The sequence below is a fragment of the Cucumis melo genome, chromosome 1 (genome assembly GCF_025177605.1).
Source record: "Cucumis melo cultivar AY chromosome 1, USDA_Cmelo_AY_1.0, whole genome shotgun sequence".
Taxonomy (NCBI): Eukaryota; Viridiplantae; Streptophyta; class Magnoliopsida; order Cucurbitales; family Cucurbitaceae; genus Cucumis; species Cucumis melo.
Genome location: NC_066857.1, coordinates 6,446,599 through 6,470,742, shown reverse-complemented (window position 1 = coordinate 6,470,742; position 24,144 = coordinate 6,446,599). Strand labels below are relative to the sequence as shown.

At 32.9% G+C, this 24,144-nt stretch overlaps 2 protein-coding genes and 2 long non-coding RNA genes across 4 annotated transcripts; all 4 read right to left on the bottom strand.

Moving 5' to 3' along the window:
- Positions 1–10,478: 10,478 nt before the first annotated feature.
- Positions 10,479–10,925, bottom strand: LOC103500111 (S-protein homolog 1-like). Its single transcript, XM_008463317.1, has one exon. It carries the CDS (start codon positions 10,923–10,925, stop codon positions 10,479–10,481), a length of 447 nt encoding a protein of 148 aa, XP_008461539.1.
- Positions 10,926–11,901: 976 nt separating this feature from the next.
- Positions 11,902–15,182, bottom strand: LOC107992282 (regulatory-associated protein of TOR 1-like). The gene is made up of 9 exons (XM_051084833.1): positions 15,061–15,182; positions 14,842–14,986; positions 14,677–14,755; positions 13,940–14,029; positions 13,579–13,662; positions 13,349–13,459; positions 12,780–12,865; positions 12,393–12,477; positions 11,902–12,304 (listed from the first exon to the last, which is right to left on the bottom strand). The coding sequence occupies exons 2-9, from the start codon at positions 14,907–14,909 to the stop codon at positions 12,059–12,061; spliced, it is 849 nt and encodes a 282-aa protein (XP_050940790.1). The 5' UTR covers positions 14,910–14,986; positions 15,061–15,182; the 3' UTR covers positions 11,902–12,058.
- A 108-nt stretch (positions 15,183–15,290) lies between these two features.
- LOC127149845 (uncharacterized) lies at positions 15,291–16,784 on the bottom strand. Its single transcript, XR_007821630.1, has 3 exons — positions 16,634–16,784; positions 15,652–15,745; positions 15,291–15,424 (listed from the first exon to the last, which is right to left on the bottom strand). It is a non-coding gene; the product is annotated as an uncharacterized LOC127149845 (long non-coding RNA).
- A 4-nt stretch (positions 16,785–16,788) lies between these two features.
- On the bottom strand, positions 16,789–17,330 carry LOC127149844 (uncharacterized). Its single transcript, XR_007821628.1, has 3 exons — positions 17,167–17,330; positions 16,971–17,015; positions 16,789–16,848 (listed from the first exon to the last, which is right to left on the bottom strand). It is a non-coding gene; the product is annotated as an uncharacterized LOC127149844 (long non-coding RNA).
- Positions 17,331–24,144: the final 6,814 nt, after the last annotated feature.

The following is a 24,144-nucleotide window of genomic DNA, read 5'->3' as shown; positions in this document are numbered from 1 at the left end:
ACTCTATTTTTGTCATTAGTTTCACGTCTACCCTAGACTTGTCAATATTTTTTAAAAAATATTATTTAAGAATTCAAAATTTCAAATATGATACAATAAACCGAAATATTTACAAAATATAATAATTTTTAAATATTATCAATGATAAACACTACTAGACATTGATAAAGTTCTATCAGTGCATTGATAGATATTAATAGAAGTTTATCCGTGTCTACTATTGATACGAATCAAAATTTTGTTATATTTTGTAAATATTTTCAACCGTTTTATCATTTATAACAATTTTTTATTATTTTTTTTTAGTTGAGATGAATACAACCAAATATATTAACACCATAAATTTTAGGGACGTTTGCAAAAATAGCAAAAAAAACCTTATGATAATAGGGTCCATGTCACTACATTTTTTAAATTGCAAAAATAGCCAATTTAAAAACTGATAACCGTCTAATAGGCCTTTGATAACATTCTAATATATCTAATTACTTGTCATATTTTTCATATTTATAATATGCAAAAAAGAGGTGCTATCGATTTTTTTTCTAAATTCTTTATCATCTAATACAATTTTCCTGAATTTTATTTGGAAAAAAAATCTATGGGTGATAAAAATAAAACAAGGTAGCATAAAGAAAAAATATAAGAGATTAAATAACATTAGGGAATAGCAACCATTCCTTTTGGTGTAGCTGCGATCGGGATTGCTTTCATGTATTAGATTAATAAATTAATTAATTAAAATTGTTAAATTGTCAAGATTGTTCGGGTGGAAGTACTCCATAAGTCAAGATGAATAAAGTTAATAATCAACTCACTGAGACCATTAACTCTATTATAATATTTTAACCCTAAATTCTTGTGTAGCTTTTAATAACATGAAAAACATTGTCAACATGAGCTTAGTTTAACTGACATCTGTATGTTCTTGAGGACATGAGGTCTCGAGCTCATGAGCTCAAATCCCTACCGATAAGTTATATTTAAAAGATATTTAAAAAAAAAAAACATGAAAAGCATTGACATTTCTTCTTCTAAAGACCTCATAAAAGAACCCTAACCCCTATTCACTCTCATATTAGAACATCCTCCATGCCTCTCTCATATTAGAACATCCTCCATGCCTCCAATATTTGATCTTATCTAAACCATTTACAATAAAATAAAATTAAGAAGATGTTTGGAGTGCTCAAATAGACTATAAGAGTCTATCGCAAATAGACCATAAGAGTTTATAAGTGATAGAAATCAATCACTCATAGAATTAGCTATATTCATAATTTTTTTTTTATATGTCAATTATTATTCCTAAAATTTCTACATGTTATAATTACCCTATAATAATCTGTGTGTTATTATAGTCTGTGTTTGAGATGCAGACTGTTAGTCTGGTTTATAATAATATGTGTTTGGCAACGGTATAGCTAAGATTTTATGTAAGAGGGCGACATAACTATATATGAGGTTAAAATTTTAGCTCATTAACGTCTTAAGTTATGTCATCTTTAAAGAATATACAATAAATCACGACATCTCTATTGTGTGTCTAATATGTAGTACAAAACATTTTTTCTGAAAAAAAAATAATGTAATGATCTAGCTTTTTCAACTTAAGTTGAAGCCATTATTTAAATAAAAATAATTTTTTAAAACCAAAATCATTCAAAATTTATATCATTTTATTAAAAAATACAAATGAAGATGACCATAGGTGAAAAACAAGTGTTCAAATAATTAAATAAAAGAATTAAAACATCTTAGTCGAGGCCCCCTAATAAAATCATTAAACTCAATTATCATTTAAGCCAAAGGTTCACAACATTAAAAAATCATAAAAATAAAACTAAATAGAAGAAGCATCAGTCATATCTAGGCTCAATGGCACGGTCAGGGTCCCCTCTTATCACTCGCCAACTTACCTTTACTTTTGAAAAATTAAAGGTACATGGGTGAGTATATAAAATACTCAGCAAGATATACACTACTAGCACTACAACAAATATGCCTTTTAATAGCATCCAACCATAGCATTTTTAATAAACGTTCAAAAAAGTAGAAAGAAAAAAAGCGAAAAAGGAAAATTGTGAAATCGAAAAATCGAAAAAAAATTATTTAATTTTTATGGCAACCCACGTATGCTTCCCTCCAAATGCCCCTTTCCATTTTTATCAGATTTATTTTCATTCATTGATGTCCCACCCTCCATTTGATTCTCTCTTCAATTTGATCTCTCCCCACATTCACTCTTCAATTTCGTTCGTTCACGCTCATTCACTCTTTGATTTCATTCACTCACAAGGTTAGAAAAATTCCTCCTTTAAGTCTCTAACCTCTTTTGTTAATTTTGTTCTCATCTCGCTTGATGGTTTTCGTTCATGTCGAAGCCGGTTGTTCATGAATGGAGCGTAATGGTTTGTCTTTGAAATTCTAGAACTCATAATATCTTCCTCTTCATCGAAGCTACAATCGGATAACACTGCCATTTGCCGAGGTATGGATAGTATCGGAGACCACTACTTGAATTCCTTAGGGACTGATATCTTCATTGGAGAACACCTCGACAGGTCTTTTCTATTTCTCTATTTCTATATTTCTGTATTTTTGTATTTTTGTATATCTCTTTTTCTCTTTCTCTTTTGAAAATATCGATGATGTGTTTTATTTAATGAGGGATTTAGGGATTTTTTCTTTTTTCTTTAACTGAAATTTGACGTCGGTGTGTTTTTGCTGAAGATAGTTGGGGATTTGAAGAGCCGCTTTTTGGTTGTTATGATTCGAGTTTGCCAGATGGATCGGTAGCTTCGAAGAACATAGTATTTCGAAAAGGAGTAGAAGGAGGAAGCTTAACGAAAGGCTTTTTGCATTCCCATTGGTTGTTCCAAATCTAAGTAAGGTTAGGTTTAATTGATCAAATTGCTGGTGTTTGATTTTCCACAACTAGGCTAATAGCTCTCTTTTTGGATTTTTTCTTAACTAATCAATTCAAAAATTTTGGATTGAGTAGATGGAAGATCCAAGTGATGGATCATGGCTTGTAGGGGCAGTTTTAGTAGCTTAGCTTGGAATGATGCTATAATCTAATGGTATTTTACTTCATGAGTTTTTATTGTTTCTATAGAGTTTGTTTTAGTTGATGCGTTTTTAAGTTAAGTTTGAAGTCATGCTCGACTACCATTTGAAGTTGTGGACCTGGTTGATGACTTTTGTGCATGTCAGATAATATGGCAACATTAACTGCTAGAGAGATCGACCAGCTCAGCGGAGTCGTGTCAAGGTACACAACTTCAGTGCTTTGCCATGTACCGGGTCCATGACTTAACTTAGTCATAGATAGCCTCCATGCCTTCATGAACTACCCTATTTTTTACAATAGTTTCCTTTCTACCCTATTTTTGACATTAGTTTTTGAAAAAACATTATTGAAAAAATTCTTATATTACAAGAAATCGGAGTTTTTTCGACGCACAAAGAGACATCGGGGGACAGGACGTTGGGATAGAGGCCTTTCCTCGACGTCATTTTGTCCATGCCAGGAGAAGGAAAATTCAATATTTAATTGTTCACCTTTCCCGATGTCACTTGCATGGCATCAGAAAACAAGTTGCCAATCCCGACATGTAGATGTAATGCATTGGAGAAGGTAAACAATTAAATAATATATAACTTTTCTCACGACGTGGCTTGCATGGCATCGAGAATGAGCGTCCACTTTTCCGATTTCATTAGTAATGCATCGATAGTGGGAGGCGTTATTCCCGATGCACTGCTAAAGGTGTCAAAAATTGTTAACAATTAAATATTTCATATCATTTTTCACGATGCACCATGCATGGCGTCGGGAATGAGTGTGGTTATTCTTGATGCATTACTAATAGCGTTGGGGACAGTGGGGTTCTCCTGACGTTTTCATGGTGCATCGGGAATTCTTCTACAAAAAGGAACTTTCAGTTCTATAAATCACAGAATCGAAACGAAGAGAGGAGAGAAACAAAAAAATGAAGGGGGAGAAAGGGAAGAGAAGCTCACCACCATTGCTATCGCTCACTGCCGCTTGTCGCTGTTCCCCTGTCGCTGTCTGCCGTCGCTCTTCCTTATTCCGATAAGTATTTTATTTTTATTTTTGGCTTAGTTTAGTTTATTCTTTTTATGTTTTGAAATTAGTTTTAGGATTTTAATTTTGAATTAGTTTTAGGATATTATTTTTGAATGGATTTTGATTTTAAAGTTGAAAATTCGAATGGTGTAGGTTGAAAGTTGGAGGGAGTAGAGGTAGGGGGGTTGAATTGAAAATTTGATTTGAGGAGTTGAGTTGAATTTAAAATATGAAGTTGGGTAGTTGAGTTGAATTGAAAATTTGGGAGGGAGGGGGGTTTAATTGAAAATTAAAGGGGGTGGGTTAAATATTTTGAGGGGTTCAATTGAAATTTTGAAGGGGATGGAGGGGTTTAATTGGGTTTAGGAAGAGGTTGGGAGTTTGAATTGAAAAATTGAGGGGGTTAGGGTTGAAAATTTAAGAGGGTCGTATTGGAAACTTGAGAGGGGCACTACAAGAAAACGGAGGTAATTTGATGCAGAGATACGTCAACATGAGTCAGGAATGCATCGGAGAGGCTACGCTGATGTAGAAATGGACGTCAGGAAGAACGTCGTGAGAAAAGCATTGTAAGAGACACTTTCGACACGTGATCGGGATGACATCGGCAAAGAGTTATTGTCAACGTAGTGTTTACCGACATGGTTAACACGTTAACATTGGAGAACTGTCGACGTCTGGTAGCGACGTCGTAAACAGGTTACTACCGACGTCGAAAAGTATGTCGGCGTACATGAACCATCAACACGGCATCGATAGACCTTCTGAGATGCCGCATCGTCAGAATGACCATTTGCGATGCATAAGGTGCGTTGCGAAATCGTTATTATGATTAATTAATCTAATATAATTTTTTTTTGCAAATTGAAATCAAATTTGATTTAACTTCATTCAAATACTAAAAAATTAAATGTAAATGTAATAAGATACCAAATAAAATTAATATTAAAAATAATTTAAAAATACATATTCGTAGTTCAGAAATTACATACATTATGAAAAAAAAAACTTAAACTAAAAATAGAAAACTAAACACATAATCTAAGTACTGGTGTCTTGAAAGTTCCTCATGCCTTCGAACCTACAATGACATGAAATTAAGTTTAATATATATCACTAATAATATGAAATTAAAAAACGTAAAAGTTGAAAATTATGTACCTGAATGAAATCAAGGTCCTTTCAAAGCCCGAGAGAGGTCTTCAGTCATCTTCATCATTTCTTCCATCTGTCGAGCCTATTCTTCCATATGGCGAGCTTGTGCCTCTATTAGACGAGAACTTTCTTCGTGCTTCCTGTTGCTCTCTTCTTTTACTACTTCAAGATAAGTTTTTAGCTCGTTAACCTCTCTGACATGGACCAGCTCTCGCTTGACAGATGTAGATGAAGAACTGCTAGTAGTGTGTCGGAACTTCGGGTTGGGGTCCTAACCAAGATCTTTTAAGTAACCCGATTGTCTACCCAAAATGATCTTGCATATCTCGTCCCTAAATAATGGTTGAGAACTGTCTCGGGTAAGTTGGGATTGGAGTTCTTGCATTTTATTCTGCAAATAAATTTTTTGTAATTAAGTAAAACATGTAAATCAACTATTGTGTGAAACAAGACAAATGACAGCTTAAAAACTTACATTAGCATTTGCGGCCACTACGAAAAAAACTGGCCACTCCGAGCATGTGTTTTCCTGAATAACTCCACACGATCGATCAGATGACTCTGCTGTTCAACAAGCTTATGTTGTCGTTGTAGAAATGACCTGGTGCCTCTGTTGTGATTGTAAGGCTGCTTCGCTCTAGCATCCTGTTCATCGACGATTGCTCCTGCAATCAATCAAAATGTTACATAAAAAAATGAAGTACCACTTGAGAACATTAAAAGTACTAAATCACCTTAAATTGTCAAGTAAGGTAGTGGTCACAAAGGAAGTGCCAATCTTGCACCTGATTGCTCAATTTGGGGGGTAGGTTGGCACGAGCCTGTTTAGAATCATTGAACTTCTTGAAATGCCAGTAGTTCCATCCCCTGAACTCCTTCCACATTGTGAGCATTTGATGCTCAACAAACCAAGTAAGTGATGAATCAGTGAAATCCGAACTATTGTTGTAAAAGAAAAGTACACATGGATTAGGATCGAGTCTATGTATATTCGTATAGGTAACATATATGTACGTGTGATTTAAAAACTTACCTATAAACTGCCTTTAACGACTTCGATGTACTCTAGTGTCACGTCAACCCACTTAAGAAAGTGGACTGGAAATGAGTCGCGTTAACATGCCAATGGTATTGCTAAAGCAAACGGTGTGAGGCGAGATAGGCTTGTCTTGGACTAGAGCTATAGATATGGGGATATTTCCATTTTTTACAACATATCTATCCAACTCTAAGTTCTTGGAGTGCTATTGTCTCCTAAGAGTGGGTGCAGCAAGTTAAGAGGCACCTAGGAAAATAGAATAATTTCATAAACATAACAAAAATACTTATGCATAAATAATTATTTATGTAACAGTGACTAACCAAATGTGTCGCCCCAACCGATGACGTGACTTAAATAGTATTGAACTCCTCATATTAAAATCGAATAAATCATTGCTCTTATCAAAACCAACGGGGAATTGATATATAGTACCTGTGGACATATAAACCAAAATTAATTAAACATATGAAAGTAGGTGAAACTGAATATGTAAAAAGACCAAAAAACTACGAATACGTGATTTGTCATTTATTATTCTTCGTCATCGCTTGATCCGCTTTGAACGGATAATTGCTCATCATCATCGTTTATAAAATCATCAATGACATGACGCACAGTCAGTCTTTCCCACTATAGGATCAACGACGACTCTGTACAGGGTGTTGTCCTCAACATCATCCACTTCGAGTATGTTCCGTATACGTTTATTTTGGACCATGTGAACAACCTTCCAATCGACACCATTTTTTGGGTCGTCGATGTAAAAAATTTGATGTGCCTGAGAATGACCAGTTCTTCAGGAAACAAAAAACGGGGTGTGTTGATAGATTTTTACCCCAATTCCATGTGTGTTCTATGATTTTTGTTATTGTCTATGTCAAATCATCTAACAATTCAATAGCCAAACACGACGGCCCATCGGATATGCCGTGAAAAGAACCTCTTCTAATACATTGTAAAAATTATTGTTGTCACTTCTACTCACACTACTTTCGCCAACTGCCAATACTCCATTATTTTGTGTTGGGCATCAGAAATCATGATCTATTGTATGAAATTATACCCCACCCACGATGCATCCAGTGTAGGATCGAACGTCATGTGAAGGTCCCATCGTAAGTGAGAAGAAATAATACAAAAGGTTGTCCCTTTCACGCATTTTGATGACCTGAAATTATTTTTGTTAACAATTATATATGTCTGTGAAATAAGCCTAGGAAAATTCCAAAGTGATTTATGTACTCCACATACGTACCCAATCAGAAAGTGCTCGTTGATGTCTTTTAAATAAGTCGACAATACTGCTTGCCTGACGACGTATCAGCCTCAAGTATTTTCTAAAGTTCATTGTTACGAGTATGTGACAATTATAACTTAAGAAAACATAAAGCGCTAGTGAAGTATATGAATAGTATCATTTCCCAAGCTCAAGTCATGCAGCTTTCATTTCGTTTCATAGAAAGAACTAGGGATAGTAATACTACACATTGGAAATGCATATTTTAACAGTTGTAATAACATGTCTATCGACTTGTTACTCCGACCATTAGATCCTTGACGTGTATCAACGTAACCAAAAAGTTGAGGGATGAAAATTTTGAACAGCTAGAGTATAGCTCACGCCGAGCTTGGTTTAACAACATGTCATTCTCCAAACCTGCTTTCTTTGTTGTTTCTTTTTCGTGTTCGATCGAACCTTTTAAATCATGTAGCATTCTTAACATTTCATTATCTTTAGAAAACATATTACTGCTGGTTCCTTCAATATGAAAGGGGTTACTGCTAGTTCCTTCATGGAAATGATCACTACTAATTCCTTCATCAAATCTTTTTATATCTCTGTACAAGTTTACTGGCTCTCCATGATACATCCATTATGTGTAGGAGGGGCACATTCCACTAGTTAATAAATGCCTCTCCACACCCTCTAATGAGTCCCAATTCGAGTTCATACATCTCTTGTATGGACACCTTATCCATCCATACTCATCGACGTGATACTTCGCAACGTCTAAGAATTTGAAAACTCCCTCTCTATACTCAATCGATAACTTATTCCTAATGTTCATCAAACTCTTGTCCATCATTAAACACCTAGAACATAAATACGTGTAATTATCTTGCACTAAGGGCAACCATAATTCTAACTAAATAAACGCACTCTTACTTCTAACAAACAACTCGTGTTCACAAATAATAAACTTCAGGCTACCATAACTGTAGGATAGTCATAACACATCAACAAAAGTTTCAAATTCTTCAATTTCATAAACATCATAAATTTAAAATTTTCATCAATATCACAATTTCAATCATTATTATTACATATTCAATAAAATCATTCCTTAGCATATAACAATTGTTAAAATTTCATTCACACGTATAATTTGATTTTTAAACAATTAAATTTACATTTTAAATTACAAACATATTTACTTATTCAATCTACAAAATTTTGTACATTCTACGGTATACATTATTCCTTAACATACACAATATACAATATCTATACAATATATATTATTCCTTAACGTACATGTACAAAATTTATACAATATATAATATACAATTTATACATACAATCTAATTTATACATACAATATAAAACATAAAATTTATGCATACAATATACAAGTTATGCATACAATATACAATTTATACATACAATCTAATGTATATTCTTTAGAAACGAAAGAAAAAGAATAAAACACACTATTTTTATTGGTAGAGACGACGGACCAAATAGACGACGACATAAGGATGGTGGGTGGCGATCGGCGACGACGGCGGACACGTAAGGGGCAAACAGCGACGAATGATGACAACTTACTTCGATCCCTCTCCTTTATTTTCTTTCTCTCTCTTCTCCCTTTTCTCTTTTCTTCTTCGTGTGCCTCTATGTTTTGTGAATACATAACTAAAATGAGAAGGGATCTCCCGATGCAGCTCGACAACGTCAAGAGAACCCCTAACCCACGACGCCATCACTTATGGTGTCGTGATAATTCTGTTAAAAATAGACAAAATGTCACATATCTCGTGACGTACCTACCCCACGTCGATAGAGGTTAGCCCTTTAACGATGCCATGAAATCTGGCATCATGATATATTGTCATAATTGTTTAAATGTTTAACCTTTGTCAATGCGGTCAAATCAATGTCGGCAAAAGGTTGACCTCTCACGACGCATTGCATGCAACATCAGCAGTTATGGAGAAAATGGCGACGCGTACATGCATGACATTGTGAAAAGTTTATATTATTATTTAAATTAAATGTTTTTGCGACATCTCCTCGCTCGACATTGTGGAAGCCTCACCTTCTATCGATGTGATTTGGGTGATATTGCCATGCTTCCCTACTGCTGATGCCTTCTACATGGCGTCGTGAAAAGGTTCTTATTACGACGTCCTTTTTTCTAATGCCTCTTTCTGCATTGACAGACCTTTGATTTTTTGTAGTGGGGCAGGGCTGTTATTGTTTTATAATTTCTATAATTTGTGGTTGAGATTTCTTTTGGCTATCCTACAGTTAAGGTAACCTTTAGTTCAAGCTTAGTTTGGCCACATCACTAGAAGTTTTCTCATTAGACACATTTTGATCCAATTTAACACAATTTTCCTAATTTGTATTAGAAAACAAATTATCAAGAGCAGCTTCTTTATAATTTAAAGATTGAGTTAACTCTTCTTCTTTTCCTTTCTCTTACGTTTCTTAGACAAAAAAATAATCATGTTTTCTCATTCCATCTTGAAAGGCATGTCGAGGATCTCATCATTGGATTTTGAGATGAAATTGAACGTTTTTTTATAATTTATATCACCCATCAAATTTGAGAGAAACGTTCCAAAAATTACCTTCACAATAATTTATTTTGTTTTCTTATTTCCTGTTATTTCTAATTTTATTTAACGAAGTTGGCCAAACTTAAACAATCCATAAGTATTATGTTCAAATATACTGTGACTTTGTTTCTTTCTTTTGTGTATTTGTTTTTAAAATCAAAAGTACAAGTAAATGCGATAGATATAGATTCGTCGAAACATAAATGATAACTTTAATATAATAAGGGAAGACACATGTAACGATACTAATAAGTCAATATTATAAAATAGAACACAAATGTATCTAAAAGTGTATTTTTTGTTATATAATATTTTTAATTAGTTGAAAGAGGTACAAAACGCTCAAACCATTTTGTTCCATGGATGTACAAGTTCATCAACATTGGTGAGGTTGTTTCTCAAGTAAATTCCATCATCTTTAGCAATCCAGATGCAATTCTTATCAAAACACCTAGAAGTGAGCCAAGGGTGAGTTTTCTCAACCCAAAAAGATTCAAACGCTACGTAGAAATTTGGCTTCTTTAAATAGCACCAAAACAAGGTTGTTCCAAAAAAGTTCACTTTAAATGTCCATTGAACTTCTTGCCCTTTGGTACTCAAAGTGTGGTTTCCCAAATCATCATCCTTGGACTTACAATGCACAAATAGGGTTTGATTTCTAAGCCCATTTACCACATGAATGTGCCATTTTGGGAGTGGCAGTGGAACTGCTGTGGATGGTTGAACTAACACCACAGCAACCAACACAAGCAAGAGAGGCATTGCCAATTGCATATATTTTTCATACATTATTGTCGTTCCTATTTTCCTTTTCTTTGAGCTAAACTTGTTGAGTGTATTTGTTTGATATATCTATGATGCACTCTTATTGTTTCTATTTATATAGGAGTTGTTGAAGTGGTGGAGGAATGACCTGATCCATTGTGTTTTGATATACTTTTTTTTAGAAAGGAAATATACAATAATAATAATAAATAATATGTATTCGCCCACTATTTGAAGTCTAAATAATTAATGATCTACAATTAACCCATACATTTCTTTTTCTCTTTCACAATACAAGTAAAGGTATTGTTTCAATGATTCTTTTCTTTGAATTTAAACGCTATATAAGAATCCACCATCTGTTATTAGTTTCAACTTTGCATTTGAGAGTTTAAACGTTTCATTTTGATAAACATGTCATTCTTTGTATATATTTTTTAATATTAAATTTATTTTCCTCTTCATGTCTTGGTGTGATTTGCATCTTTTTTATTATTTCCAAAAACTAAAACAACTTTTACAAGCTATTTTTTTAGTCTTTAAGGTTTGATTTTTTAAACTATATATAAAATATAGATACACTACAAGAATTTTGGCCTTTAATGTCGGTTTAAAACCGACATTAAAGGCCTTTAATGTCACTTGGCAACCGACATCTTTGCGAGCGTTATTAAAGGCCTTTAATGTCGGTTGGGCTTTAATGTTGGTTTAAAAACGACATTAAAGGCCTCTTTAATGTCGGTTTAAAAACGACATTAAAGGCCTTTAATGTCGGTTTTCAACCGACATCTTTGATAGTGTTATTGAAGCCCTTTAATGTCGGTTTGGCTTTAATGTCGGTTTAAAACCGACATTAAAGAGGCCAATAATGTCAGTTTAAAACCGACATCAAAGGCTTGTTTTTGTCCATTTTTAGAAATTTATATTTATTTAATTGTTGTATTATTGTCCATTTTTTATAAACCAACATTGAATCCAACAAGTGAAATTAACTACAAACTTGAAACTACAAGTCACATTACGTAGGAAACCATATTATTCAAGTCTGATTCCACCAACAATGAAAATGCTATTAGCACTTGCACATAAATCCCATTCATATCTTAAAGCAACAATAAATCCCATTCATATCTTAAAGCACATAAATCCCATATTATTCAAGTCTGATTCCACCAACAATGAAAACACGCTTGTTGATGGTATCTAATGGTGCCTAGTTGATCGCCATCTAGGCTGAAGACCTTAATTAACTGTTTGGCTGAACCGCTAGCTAAGATAGGAGCATGTCTATGAACGGCTAATGCTGTAAGTGAACCTCTGTGAGCATCGATGGTTAGATACCGATCCCTCTGATTTCTGATATCCAGAAATTGAATATCACCAGCCTGAGAGGCACTGACAATCTGAAGAAGAAAACGATAAGCAGAATTAACAAATACATTTTAATAGGATACTGAAAATACATTGATCACAGCCAAGAAGTTTTATCACCTTCGACGAATCAAGTCCGGGTTGAAAGCCAATCCCCACAACCTTTTCTACTTTTTGCACATGTGGGCGCATTGTGCAGACAAGCCTACAAGTTCAGAGAAGGGTTGAAGGCAAATATGCAAGAAATGCAAAACAAGTAAAATTATCAGAACAAACCATTTGATTTCATAAGATTTCTTATATTTTCTATTTCAGTTTCCCGGTGAATGGTAAAGAACCAGAAGTCCTCGGAGTTCTTTATTGTCTCTAAAAAAATTGGGGGCGGGGGGGGGGGGGGGGGGGGGCGAGATAACTAATAAGTAATCTGCAAAGCGGGTCATGAGAAGCTTAACCAAGAGCTTTATTCAAATAAAAGCATCAAGAGGGAGAAAAGGTACATATGCTTACAATTCAGGAATGCGAGCATCATAAAGCTTGACAGAACCATCAAAGAAACCAGCTGCAAGAAGACCCCCATGGACTTGAGAAGCAGACTGCAAAGGGATGAACGTAAGAGCTCTTTAAATATATACAGAGACTGTATCATTATACCAATCATTTAGTTCATAAGATAAGGCATCCAACACTAGAGCTAATAATCTCAAAACCTAAACCTAAAACAAAAACATAACAAGCTTAGATATGAGAACCAATAAAATAAAAAAGAAAATAGAGACCATTCACAGGAAACAAAACTCTCTTCATGACACATTCAAAGGAAAGAGTCGAAAAACTACATACAAAATCACAGATGGAAACTACGATTAGAGTACCCTCCAAAAAAAAAAACAACCGCAATTGCAAATATGCTTGCAGTATGGCACCCAAAAACGAAAATAAGCTCAAAACTCCTTGACCAAGGAGCTCCAAGACAAATCAATAAAACTAACTTGGAAAACAAAGCAAGTTCTCCCATCAAAAACCAGTCATTGTTCAAAGCCACAGTTGCAAAAGAATAACCTAATTATATTATATACCTTATCTAAGGCCAGAATCTTTGTCCATATAAAAACCAGAATTTGTCGCCGCTCCGGCGTTGTCGTCTGCAGAAGCTTTAGAACATACGGGAATATTCCAACGGACAAGGCCTAACAAATGAATTTATTCTATCAGCCACCAACAGCAATTGCCACTGAGATGGAAAGTATGAAAAAGAAGAAGGAATAAATGGCACAGTAATAATTTGCAAAGTCTCAAGTAAGGCTACCAGATCAACAGCCCAAGGTCCCATATCAAGAAATCTACCAAGAAGAACCAGCGCCCTGAATCGATGTCCTTGGCTGAGTAAAACCTATGACAAAGGTCACTCTGCTGTAATTATACACAAAAAATTAAAAAGAAAGAAAAACGTTCACCCTATGGAAAACGAGGTTACTCTATGGAGACGGATGAAATCAATAGACATAGCATACATTGAGAATGGATGTAAATAAGTAAAGCAAGAGAAAAATGGAAAGAAAAGAAAAGGGGCGGGAAAAACAATGATTTGGCTCTACAAACATCTCTCCACACAATAATGATGGCGGCATTAGTGTCCCCGAAAAAGCTAACATGAGAAAGAATATTACACATGTCGATTCTGGAGGTTTCTTGTTTTCGGATCCATGATCAAGCCATACCTCAAAAGCTGTCAGCTGCTCGGTGAAAAATGGACTTGGCTAGAACATTACAAAAAACAAATTTTTAATTAAAGATTTGAAGGATAACTTTAAACAATAAACTTTTGGAATTGATGACAAATATTTAAAAAATGTGACAATAATTTTATATAATACCCCTTGGGTGTTGAAAACACCAGTCCTATTTTGGATCCATTTCTTTATCCCATTTAAGAATACTTAACTGGCTTAGTTTATCGGCTTTTCTAAACTTTGATTAAGGTAGTGGAAGGGAGATTTGGTCAACAAGGCTGTAGCATTAAAATTGATGGGCTCCAAGAGTTATTAATTAAGGCTGACAGAAAATAACCATGTTGGTCTAAGATGTTTGAATTAGCAAATTGTCAGAGGGAAATGTTTGAATTAGCAAATTGTCATGTTTCATTTTGAATTCATGTTAGGTAATAATATTGATGTATCATTTAGCATCTACAGGCCCTCCCTATATAATTAACTAACATAGGGGTAGCATTTTGTGAGTTCAATTAGAGAGCCTGACCTTGCATGTAATATAAAATATAATGGATATCCCTCTATAACTTTCACTTGTAAATAAAATTAGGCTCGTTGCCTTTATGGTAAAGACACTTTCACATACCAAGATCTGACCTTTGATACAATAAAAACACATGTGAAGAAAAACTGACCTGAAACTCCAAGTTGGGGTCTTCAACCAATGCTGGAAGTTGAGAAAGACAAATTTCGGCAGCCATGTCCCATGCATCCCTGAAAGAAGCAGAACCACAGATGGGTCAGTCAATGAACCAATTGAACATTAACAGACCTAATAATCAACGTTTCTCAAACTCTACCACATGTGATGCTGATGGGTTGGAGGTAACATTGGATGTGAAATTGGAGAACAATTTGCAGACCGCATAATCCGCTCAGCAAGCAAAAAATTTCTGAACAGACTGGCAACTAACAAATCCTGTCTGAACAACCTTTGAAATAGATCTGCACCAAGAAAACATATTAGCTATGATGAGAAAGAAAAAGGACGGCATTTGTTGAGTAAATCTGAAAGCTACCATGTGGAAGAACATTCCATGCAATTGTATCAGTGACAGCTGTGAAAATCCAATTCAATTCCCCAAAAAGTGTCTTCCGATCAGTTTGCCGACCAGGTATTTTGTCTATCAATGAATCATCAAGTGACTCACGGAGCAATGAACGTTTGCAAAACCTGAGGGACAAGATCCAATGATTAGAGAATATCCAGAAATCGATGAAAGGCCAGTACTTCGTAAACAAACCAAAGAACACATTATTATTAATTGAATGAAAGACAGAAGGCAGACCATATAGCCCAGAATAAGGTTGAGCTTGATGAAGAGGACTCTGAAGCTGCATTCTTGTTTTCACAAGCCAAACTGGATTTGTGCAAAAACAAACCTGAGAAGTAGTACAATCACAGTTGTGAATATAATAAAGAACAGAAGTTCAAAATGATGAGGGCATAGAAATATTCTTCTAGTTAGTGCAATAAGGAAATTGTTCGACGTTCACAAGCACAAAAAAAACCAAGGACTTGAAACATGACTTAGAAATGATAAAGAAACAATAATGAGGCAACAAAAAGAAAGAGGAAAAATCGGGGGGAAAAAAGGTCTTAAACTCACCAAAGCTCCAGCTTCCGCTGCTGAAGCAAGATGAAGACTAGGACTCAAGTCCTTCTTTCCACTGTCAGAATATCTTTGTTTGGCTCTGCCATAGCTACAATACATTGAGGGAAAACATTTAATAGAGTTCCAAAGACTTGATGAAATGTATAGAAAAACAAGATTTCAAGAACAGGTTAGAAACATGATTTCTACTTATGAAACATGACAAGAAAACATATTTATAGTTCACTGTTTCGTAAATACATCTCAAAATAAAGTTAAACTTTAATGAGACCCAATAGCTGCCACATTAGTAACTATGAAAATCTAGTGAAGATCTCTCAGATATTTTTTCAAACACCTTAACTACAACAAAAAGGTTATACTAAGTTATGAAAAGTACTTAAAAATAAACAATCGTCAAAATAAAAGCTCATGAAAATTTCTCATAAAAACTTTAAGATAAGAAAGTTATTTGCTATAGTAAGAACTAATAAATATAGCTACAAAACTATGTTTAAGGTCAAATCTTATAAACATTACAACAATTAACTCCATCCAAATTAACAAAACAAATTAAAGTCACCAAGTAAACCAAACAAAGCAACATACAGGACATTAATGTTTCTATAGACTAGTGATCACCACAGAAGTTTCAAAATGGTCATGCAATTTCATCTAAACTTATCAAATGAACTTCATCCCCAAAAGCTATTTTGTTGGTGAAGTTCCAGAGTGATTACCAATGGACATCAAATTCCTTTTACCTCATATATAAATTCTAGTTTCCCACCTCTCAAATTCGTTATTATTTCAATCTCTATATTTCTCATTGTTTGGTTTGTCTCAATATTCCAAGAAAATCACAAAAGCATAGTAAAACGCTACGAAACAAAACGCTCCTAAATCCTAAACATCTCAAACTCATTTTCTCTCTCGTTACAAGAATTATAAAAGAAGAAACTTCAATGAAACAAAATTTAGTTTTAGAAAGAAAAACCTTGGAATTATGAAAGTCAAGGAAGCAAAATGTTTCGACCCAGAAGCACACGTGATGAACTGAGGTCTGAAATCAACTAGACATTTCGTCGAACACGTAGACTACAACTGGTAAATCAAAGGGTTAAGCTCAACATGCACGATTACCTTCAGTTATCTCCCCAAAGGAAGAAAACGCATCTTTCAACGATCTCTCGTCCATGGACCAAGACAACCCTGGAAGGAAAAGGAAGAAACAAGATCAAATTCATGAATGTAAAAGGCATCTGAATCAAGTGGGTGGTGCATCTGTGTAAGTGGATGGAGGAAGAGAAGCAAAATTCCCAATTCAAACTTACCATGAAAAGAATCTGAAAATTAACAAACATGTTTGATGCTCACAGCTTCACATTTTTTAGAAAAAAGAAAATGTTGGTGATAAATCAGTATCCGCAAACCCCATGAAACTGAAAATTAGTCTTTCAAAAGAATTAAGTTTACACAAAGCAACATACAGTGATGAAAGAGTAAGCAAAATTCCCAATTCAAACTTACCATTCTTTTCGTCGACAACCCCAAAGCAAAAAACCCCAAAGCAACATCAGTGTTTGAAGAAAGTGAGGAGTGACGGTGGTGGTGGCGGGCACGAGCTGGGCACGAGGGACGATGGTGGTGGTGGTGCCAGCGACTCTTCGGAGAAGAAAGGGAAGATTGTTAGATGAGAATGAGGAGTGTGAAGAAGAAATTGGAAGGATGAAATCGTGTGGGTGATTGAGAAAGAGTAAAGTAAGAGAGAGAAAGTCATTTTTTATAAAATAAAAAATTAAAATTAAAATTAAAAAGGAGCTTTAATGTCGCTTTTCAAAACAAGGATGTTTAATGTCGGTTTTAAACCGACATTAAAGCTCCAGCTTTAATGTCGGCTTAAAACCGACATTAAACATCCGCATTTTCAAAAACGACATTAAAGCTCTTTTTTCATTTTTTCCAACCGTCATTAAAGGCCAGATTTGTTCTAGTGATAACAAAGAAAGAAAGTTGGAGATGAACAATTTGCGCTATTTATTTATTATTATTTTTAGACAAAATGTGAAATGAAAAGAAAAACAAGAACCTTGATTTTGTTGTTTCAAATAAATTTTTGTTGATAGACTAAATACACCATATTACGAATTAAACATTTTGCTATATTTACAATTTTTTAAAATGTTGTTAAATATACTAATATTTTGAATCTAATTGATATATTTGTAATCGTCTTTGAGAAAGGAATGAATTTTGTCGAGATAATATTTTGTGAAAAGAATTTTGTGGAGAGATGGCTTTGTCGTAATGTAAGTATTGATTGTGTATATATGTTTCTTTTTTCTATAATTAATGTTTTTTTTAGAATGCAATTAATTAGTTGTTCACGGTAGGTAAGAGGTGAGTTCATTTTATTAAGTACATCAAACTTAATGAAGTTAGGAGGGTAGAAAAGTAATCAAGCATTACAAGTTTGCAATGATCTTCTAATAACATCTATAACGATCCTGTAGTTAATTCAAAACGATCTTGTAATTACATCTTAACGATCTTCTAATTAAATCTAAATGATCTTTCAATGGAATCTAATTGACCATGTTATTAAATCTAAATGATCATGTTATACATTGTAACGATCGTGTATAGGATATCAAGGGATAGAAAATGATAGTATTATATCTTTATCTGTAACGACCCAAACTTTTAAACTAAGTTAAGTCATTACTAAAAAGATAAACATCAAAAGACATTTATTTTTAAAAGAGGATAACTAAAATCTTTATAAAATTAATATCAAAATGTTCACGAAAAACATAAGATTTTCAAAATTAACAAAAATAATTTGGAAACGTGACCCGCGAGTTCTAACAATTTTAAAGAACTAAAAACAAATAAATAGAATAAAATCTTTAAGTAAAATGGTTAAAATTTAAAAATACTGAAAGACATATAAATGAGTGCGGAAGCTGAACTGTGTCCCCATATGGCATGCCACGGAACCCTCGCTGTCGTTCGCCAGCTTCTTAAGTTCTTTACCTTAGCCTGAAATATTAAACATAGGAAAGAGTGAGTATATAAATATACTCAGTAAGAGACCCACTACTAGTCCCGCTAGGTGATCTGTTAACTTTCCGTTAGAAACATAATCATAACGTTGTGTGTCCAATGGAGCACACCTGAGTGAGTGAGACCTTACGAACACCCCTAAATCATGCGAGTGATCCCGAAGGAACACCCCTAGTCGTGCGAGTGATCACAGGTACACACTCCATAAACATATATGTAATACGTAGGTATACCCATAATCGTGCGAGTGGTCCCGTCGGAACACCCCTAGTCGTGCGAGTGACCTCATATACACTCCATGAACATATATGTAATACGTAGGTACACCCCTAATCGTGCGAGTGATCCCGTCGGAACACCCCTAGTCGTGCTAGTGACCCCGTATACACAATATAACTGTCCTCTAACCGTGCATGTGATCCGTAGGTACACCCCTAAATCGTGCGAGTGATCCCGTAGGAACACCCCTAGTCGTGCGAGTGACCCCATAGATAAGACCACAATACAGATGGGGTAAAAAGCTTAACAGACAAAGTTAACAGACACACCACAATCCAAGCATGTAACATCATCATAAACATCATAACATGACATGAATATTAATCATAACGTCCTTATTCATGTGATTAATATATCATGTATCATAAACATCATAAACATATCAATCACCATCACCATTCATAGTATCAGTCATCATCATTAACATAATATCAATCATCATCTATAGCATCGCATTATGCGACTTAATTACCATCAATGCATAATCGTAAATACATGTAGTCTCTTAAATTCAGTTCGAAGGTCCAGTAGTAGAATCTCTTACCTGGAGATTGTCTAAAAATATTTCTTTGCTGATAGTAATTTTCCAATTAAAGTAGATCCTAAACATTAAGGGAAAATCAATAACTTAATTAATAAAATTTACCAATGGCTAGTATCTCAAATTTTCCAATTTAACTTATCCAAAATTTAAGGTTGAAACCAATTCAAATATTGATTGGGAAAAATCAAAGATTAAATCTAAAAATTTAACCAACTAAACCTTCAGAGAAACTCCAATTAGATCCAAAATTAAATTAATAAATTATTAATTTAATTACCTTGACTTACCAAACTTAACCAAATGGAGGTTGAAAAATTATCTAAACCTTGATGAGAAAATTCATCAATTCTTCAAGCTTTGCCAAAGGGACCAATCATAACTAAAATTGGTGAAGCGACGGCGACAAAAGATTATCTCAGAGAAGAAGATGAAGAACCTTTTTCTTTTTCCTTTACTTTTCAACTTAAGCATTCCAATGGTATTTATAGACCCAAATAATAACAATATTTATTATTATTATTTCTTTTTCCTTTTAGGATATATATATAATATCAAATATATACATATATCTTTATTTCCATTATCTTTTCTAAATAAATGCCTTAAATGCACAAAATCTTAGACATTTATAACCATAAATAATAATAATAATACTTTTTTTTTATTATTATTTTTCTCTCACCAAAATCTACAATAAACATATATATTTATTTAAACCATTATACTCTCTTTTAAATAAATATATATCTCTTTCGTCCAATCAAATCAACCATCTCTCTCCTCATGGATTATCTTCTTTTTCAAACAAATATAATTATATTTCATCATATAATTAACTTCACTTTTCCAAATTATTAAATATATATATATATATATATATATATATATATATATACACTCAATTAAATCCAATTCCACCAAAACTAACTTTTCTCTCTAAAATCTCAAATTAACTTAAATCCTGAATTAATTTAATCAATCAAATCTGTTCCAATAAATCACTTATAACTTCCAACATGAATCATCTTAACCCAACCATAACAACTCCACTACAGAATCAAGATTTATCTTTCTGCAGAATAATTAATTATTTCCATAATAATTAATTATTATTTATCTTTATCGAAAATAATTAATTATCTTCCACAATAATTAATTATTATTTATCTTTAGCGAAAATAATTAATTATCTTCCACAATAATTAATTATTATTTATCTTCCTCCAAAATACAATTATCTTTTCCTTAAATAATTATATTTCAACAAATATAGTTATCTTTTCCTTTAATATAATAATTATATATATATATATATATATATATCCACATATACATATAATTATTAAATCTCTAACAAACTTTCCACCCCACAATTTAATCAAATAACATCCATAATTATTTAATTAAATTCAACTTCAACAACACTAAAAGTCCACAACTTTACTTAATTCTCTTAACCTACCATTTAATCAAAAACTCAACAAACACCACATGCCAAAACCTCTAATTAAATATTCATCCAACAAATATTTAATTAATTTCAATTCCCACATAAATCAAATAATTCTCATTAAATGAATTCAAAATAACGCCCATAAATCAAATCTAATTAAACAAAACTAAGATAATTATCTCCCAAATTATCTTATTTTTCGGGGTGTTACATTATCTATATGAGATAGACAAAGATAATATTCTATCTCTTTGTATCTAAGAGCTTAAAATTAAAATTGAAAATAGTTTGTAAGCAAAAAGATCATATTTAATAAGAAACTTACAACTAGAGTAAAAAGAAACTTACAAATTACTAAAGTAAAAAACAAAAAAATGTTCAAAAGTGAAAATTTACAAGTTTGAAGCTTTACAAACTATAAATTCTCTCTAAAACAATGTAAATTGTCTCTACAACTATTGAGAAATCTGTAGACTAAATGATGGAGCAGAATCAATGTATTCTTGAGTTGAAATTCTTCTTTGTTCCTTTTCTTTTTTTGGTTTCTTTTTGTTTTGAGATTGGTTGTCTCTATAGTGTGATTGAAACCTTTGAATTTTTTCGGTCCCCCTATTTTTCTCTTTTGATTTTCCTTTATTTTTCTTTTATTTCCTTTTGTTTCCATTTCTTCTTCTGTATCTTCTTCACTACTATCACTGTCAATCTCTTCTTCAGTTTCATTATCATCATCAATAATTTGTTTTGCCTTTTGTCTTCTTTTTGTTGTAAACATAATTTCTTCACTATCAGTATTTGTATCTTCTTGATTTTTCTCCCCTTCGACTTTCTCAGCCTTTTTTTTTTCTATTTTCTTTTCTTGAACAACTTGCTTTAAGAAATTGTTTGAGTTAATAACAAGAACAATGAATGGTAAGCAATGATAGTTTTGTTCTTGGCTTCATTTTTCTTTTTTGTTTTCCCTTCTCATATTTTCTTCTTCATCACTTTCGTCTAATGTTTCATTATCTTCTTCTCCATCTTCAACTTCTTCTACTTCACTCCATCTTTATCTTCTTAACTAGTTTGGTCTTCATATGTCTGAAAGTGAGAAAAAAAAAACAATGTTGTATAAATGATCGTGCAAGAAATTTAAATGATTGTGTAAGAAAATGTAAACAATCGTATAAAAATGTAAACAATTGTGTAAGGAAATCTAAACAACCGTGCAAGACAATTTAAATGATTGTGCAGCCATCTCAGCGATCATGTAAACATTCTAAGCGATTGTGTAAGATATCTACACGATCGCAACCAATTGTATACAAAAGAAATCAAACCTGGGTTAACACTTGTGTTTTTTGTGTTTCTTAATTTGTAATTTTGACATCATCTTCTTCTTATTCATCTATCTGCTAGTATATAAAGTATGAATGTTAAAAGATATCATATAGATGCCTAGGTTTGTGCATCTTATATATATATATAGATATAGAGGACTATCTCTAACTATCACAGATAAAAAGAGATAGATCACTTCTCTTTCTATCCCAGATAGTGTGTGATAGATTTATTGCTTGCAAAAGAATTAAACCTGTGGCAATAGTTTTGTTTTTAGTGTTTCTAAATTTGTAGTTCCTATTGTTTCCAAATCACTTTGTGTTTCAAGGACCATAGTTCCTTACATAGGAAAAAAGAAAAAAAAAAAGAAAAGACACAATTGTTGTTTATTTAGAACTTAAGCAATTTTAAACAAAATAAAGCAATAGATAATGAACTAAACACTAACCGTAAAGTAATATATTGTTGCATAGTCGATTATTGTATTAACTTCTTCACCTTCCTCGAGAAGGCCAAAGCTACAAATAGATGTTTTATTTTTTTACAACTCGTTGATACCCACTTTCTTTCTCTATCTTTTGTTGTGAAAGTTTTTTTTTTTTTTTTTTATGGTTGGCCAACATTCAAGCTTCTCATAGCCAACGTCAAAACACTTTTTATTTCTTTTAGGCCTTGTCGAAACAAAATTTGCTTCTATTTTTCTTAATTTTTTTCTAATTTCACTTATTTAATTTAAGATTTTATTAGTTTGTATTATTTATATGTTTGTTCTATTTCTTTGTCTTCTTTTTCTATTTCTCTGTCTGTTATTTTTTCTCCTGCGCCTCAATCTCTTAGAAATATTTCAAAATTGTTTGAAATTCTTCTTCTGTTGAGTCTAAAGGTGTCATAGAAAACTATGAATAAAATGATGTTAGATGATTAGTGAAAAAGTAGCAACAATATTGATAAATAGTGATAGATTTTTATCTATGTCTATTCCAGATAGACATGGATAGAAACCTATCATTGTCTATTAGAATATGCTCTAAACTTACTCATATTCTCAAATTAAAAAATGTTCATGTGTAGAGTCCTCTGGTCACTTGACTTCAAACATTCCTATGTCAAGATTGTTGGCCCTTGAATTCCAAGCGTTCTTCCAAACCTAACATCTAAATTAGAAAGTCTTGATATTATCTCAAAATCCCAATAAACTAAAGCTAAGGGAAATCCTTGAGGTATACAACATCCTTATCCCTATATGATGCTTTCTTGAAGAATTGATATGTTAGGATGTAAGATAATGATCCCACAGTATAGTCTTTGAGGGTTTCTTCATTATCCAATATGTCTTGATGTTGGAGATTGATATGGTTGTGTTGTTGCTTGGGAATTAAAAAGTCTTCTAAGATATAGAGATTAAATAATTTTTCTTTCAATGAGTCTTCCTCATTGCGTAGTGCTTTAAAAATTCTTTCTATATCTCTTCTTGTTATAAAGTCGTCGTGAGGGAAAAAGGCATGTTTCAAACCATTCTCTTTTCTTTCTCCTCGATTTAATTATGGGGATTTGTGCCCTTTTAATCCAGTGACCAAATAAGATTATTTCAGCAAAAATTCTAGTATATGTCAATTGGTGTTGAAAGCAAGAACATTGGACTTTTTGTATGGCATTGCTTCCTTATAAAAAATTTCAAGAATTGTGTTGGTATTTTGGCCATTTTAATGTTGAGGAAGTGGCTAAAAGGGTTGTTTAGAACTCTATAAAGAAATTTTTGGTCTATTTTTTATTTGATTAAATTCAATGTTTCTAAATTGTAGTATATAGTAATTCTAAGATTTTCGTATTCATCTTCCATAATTATATA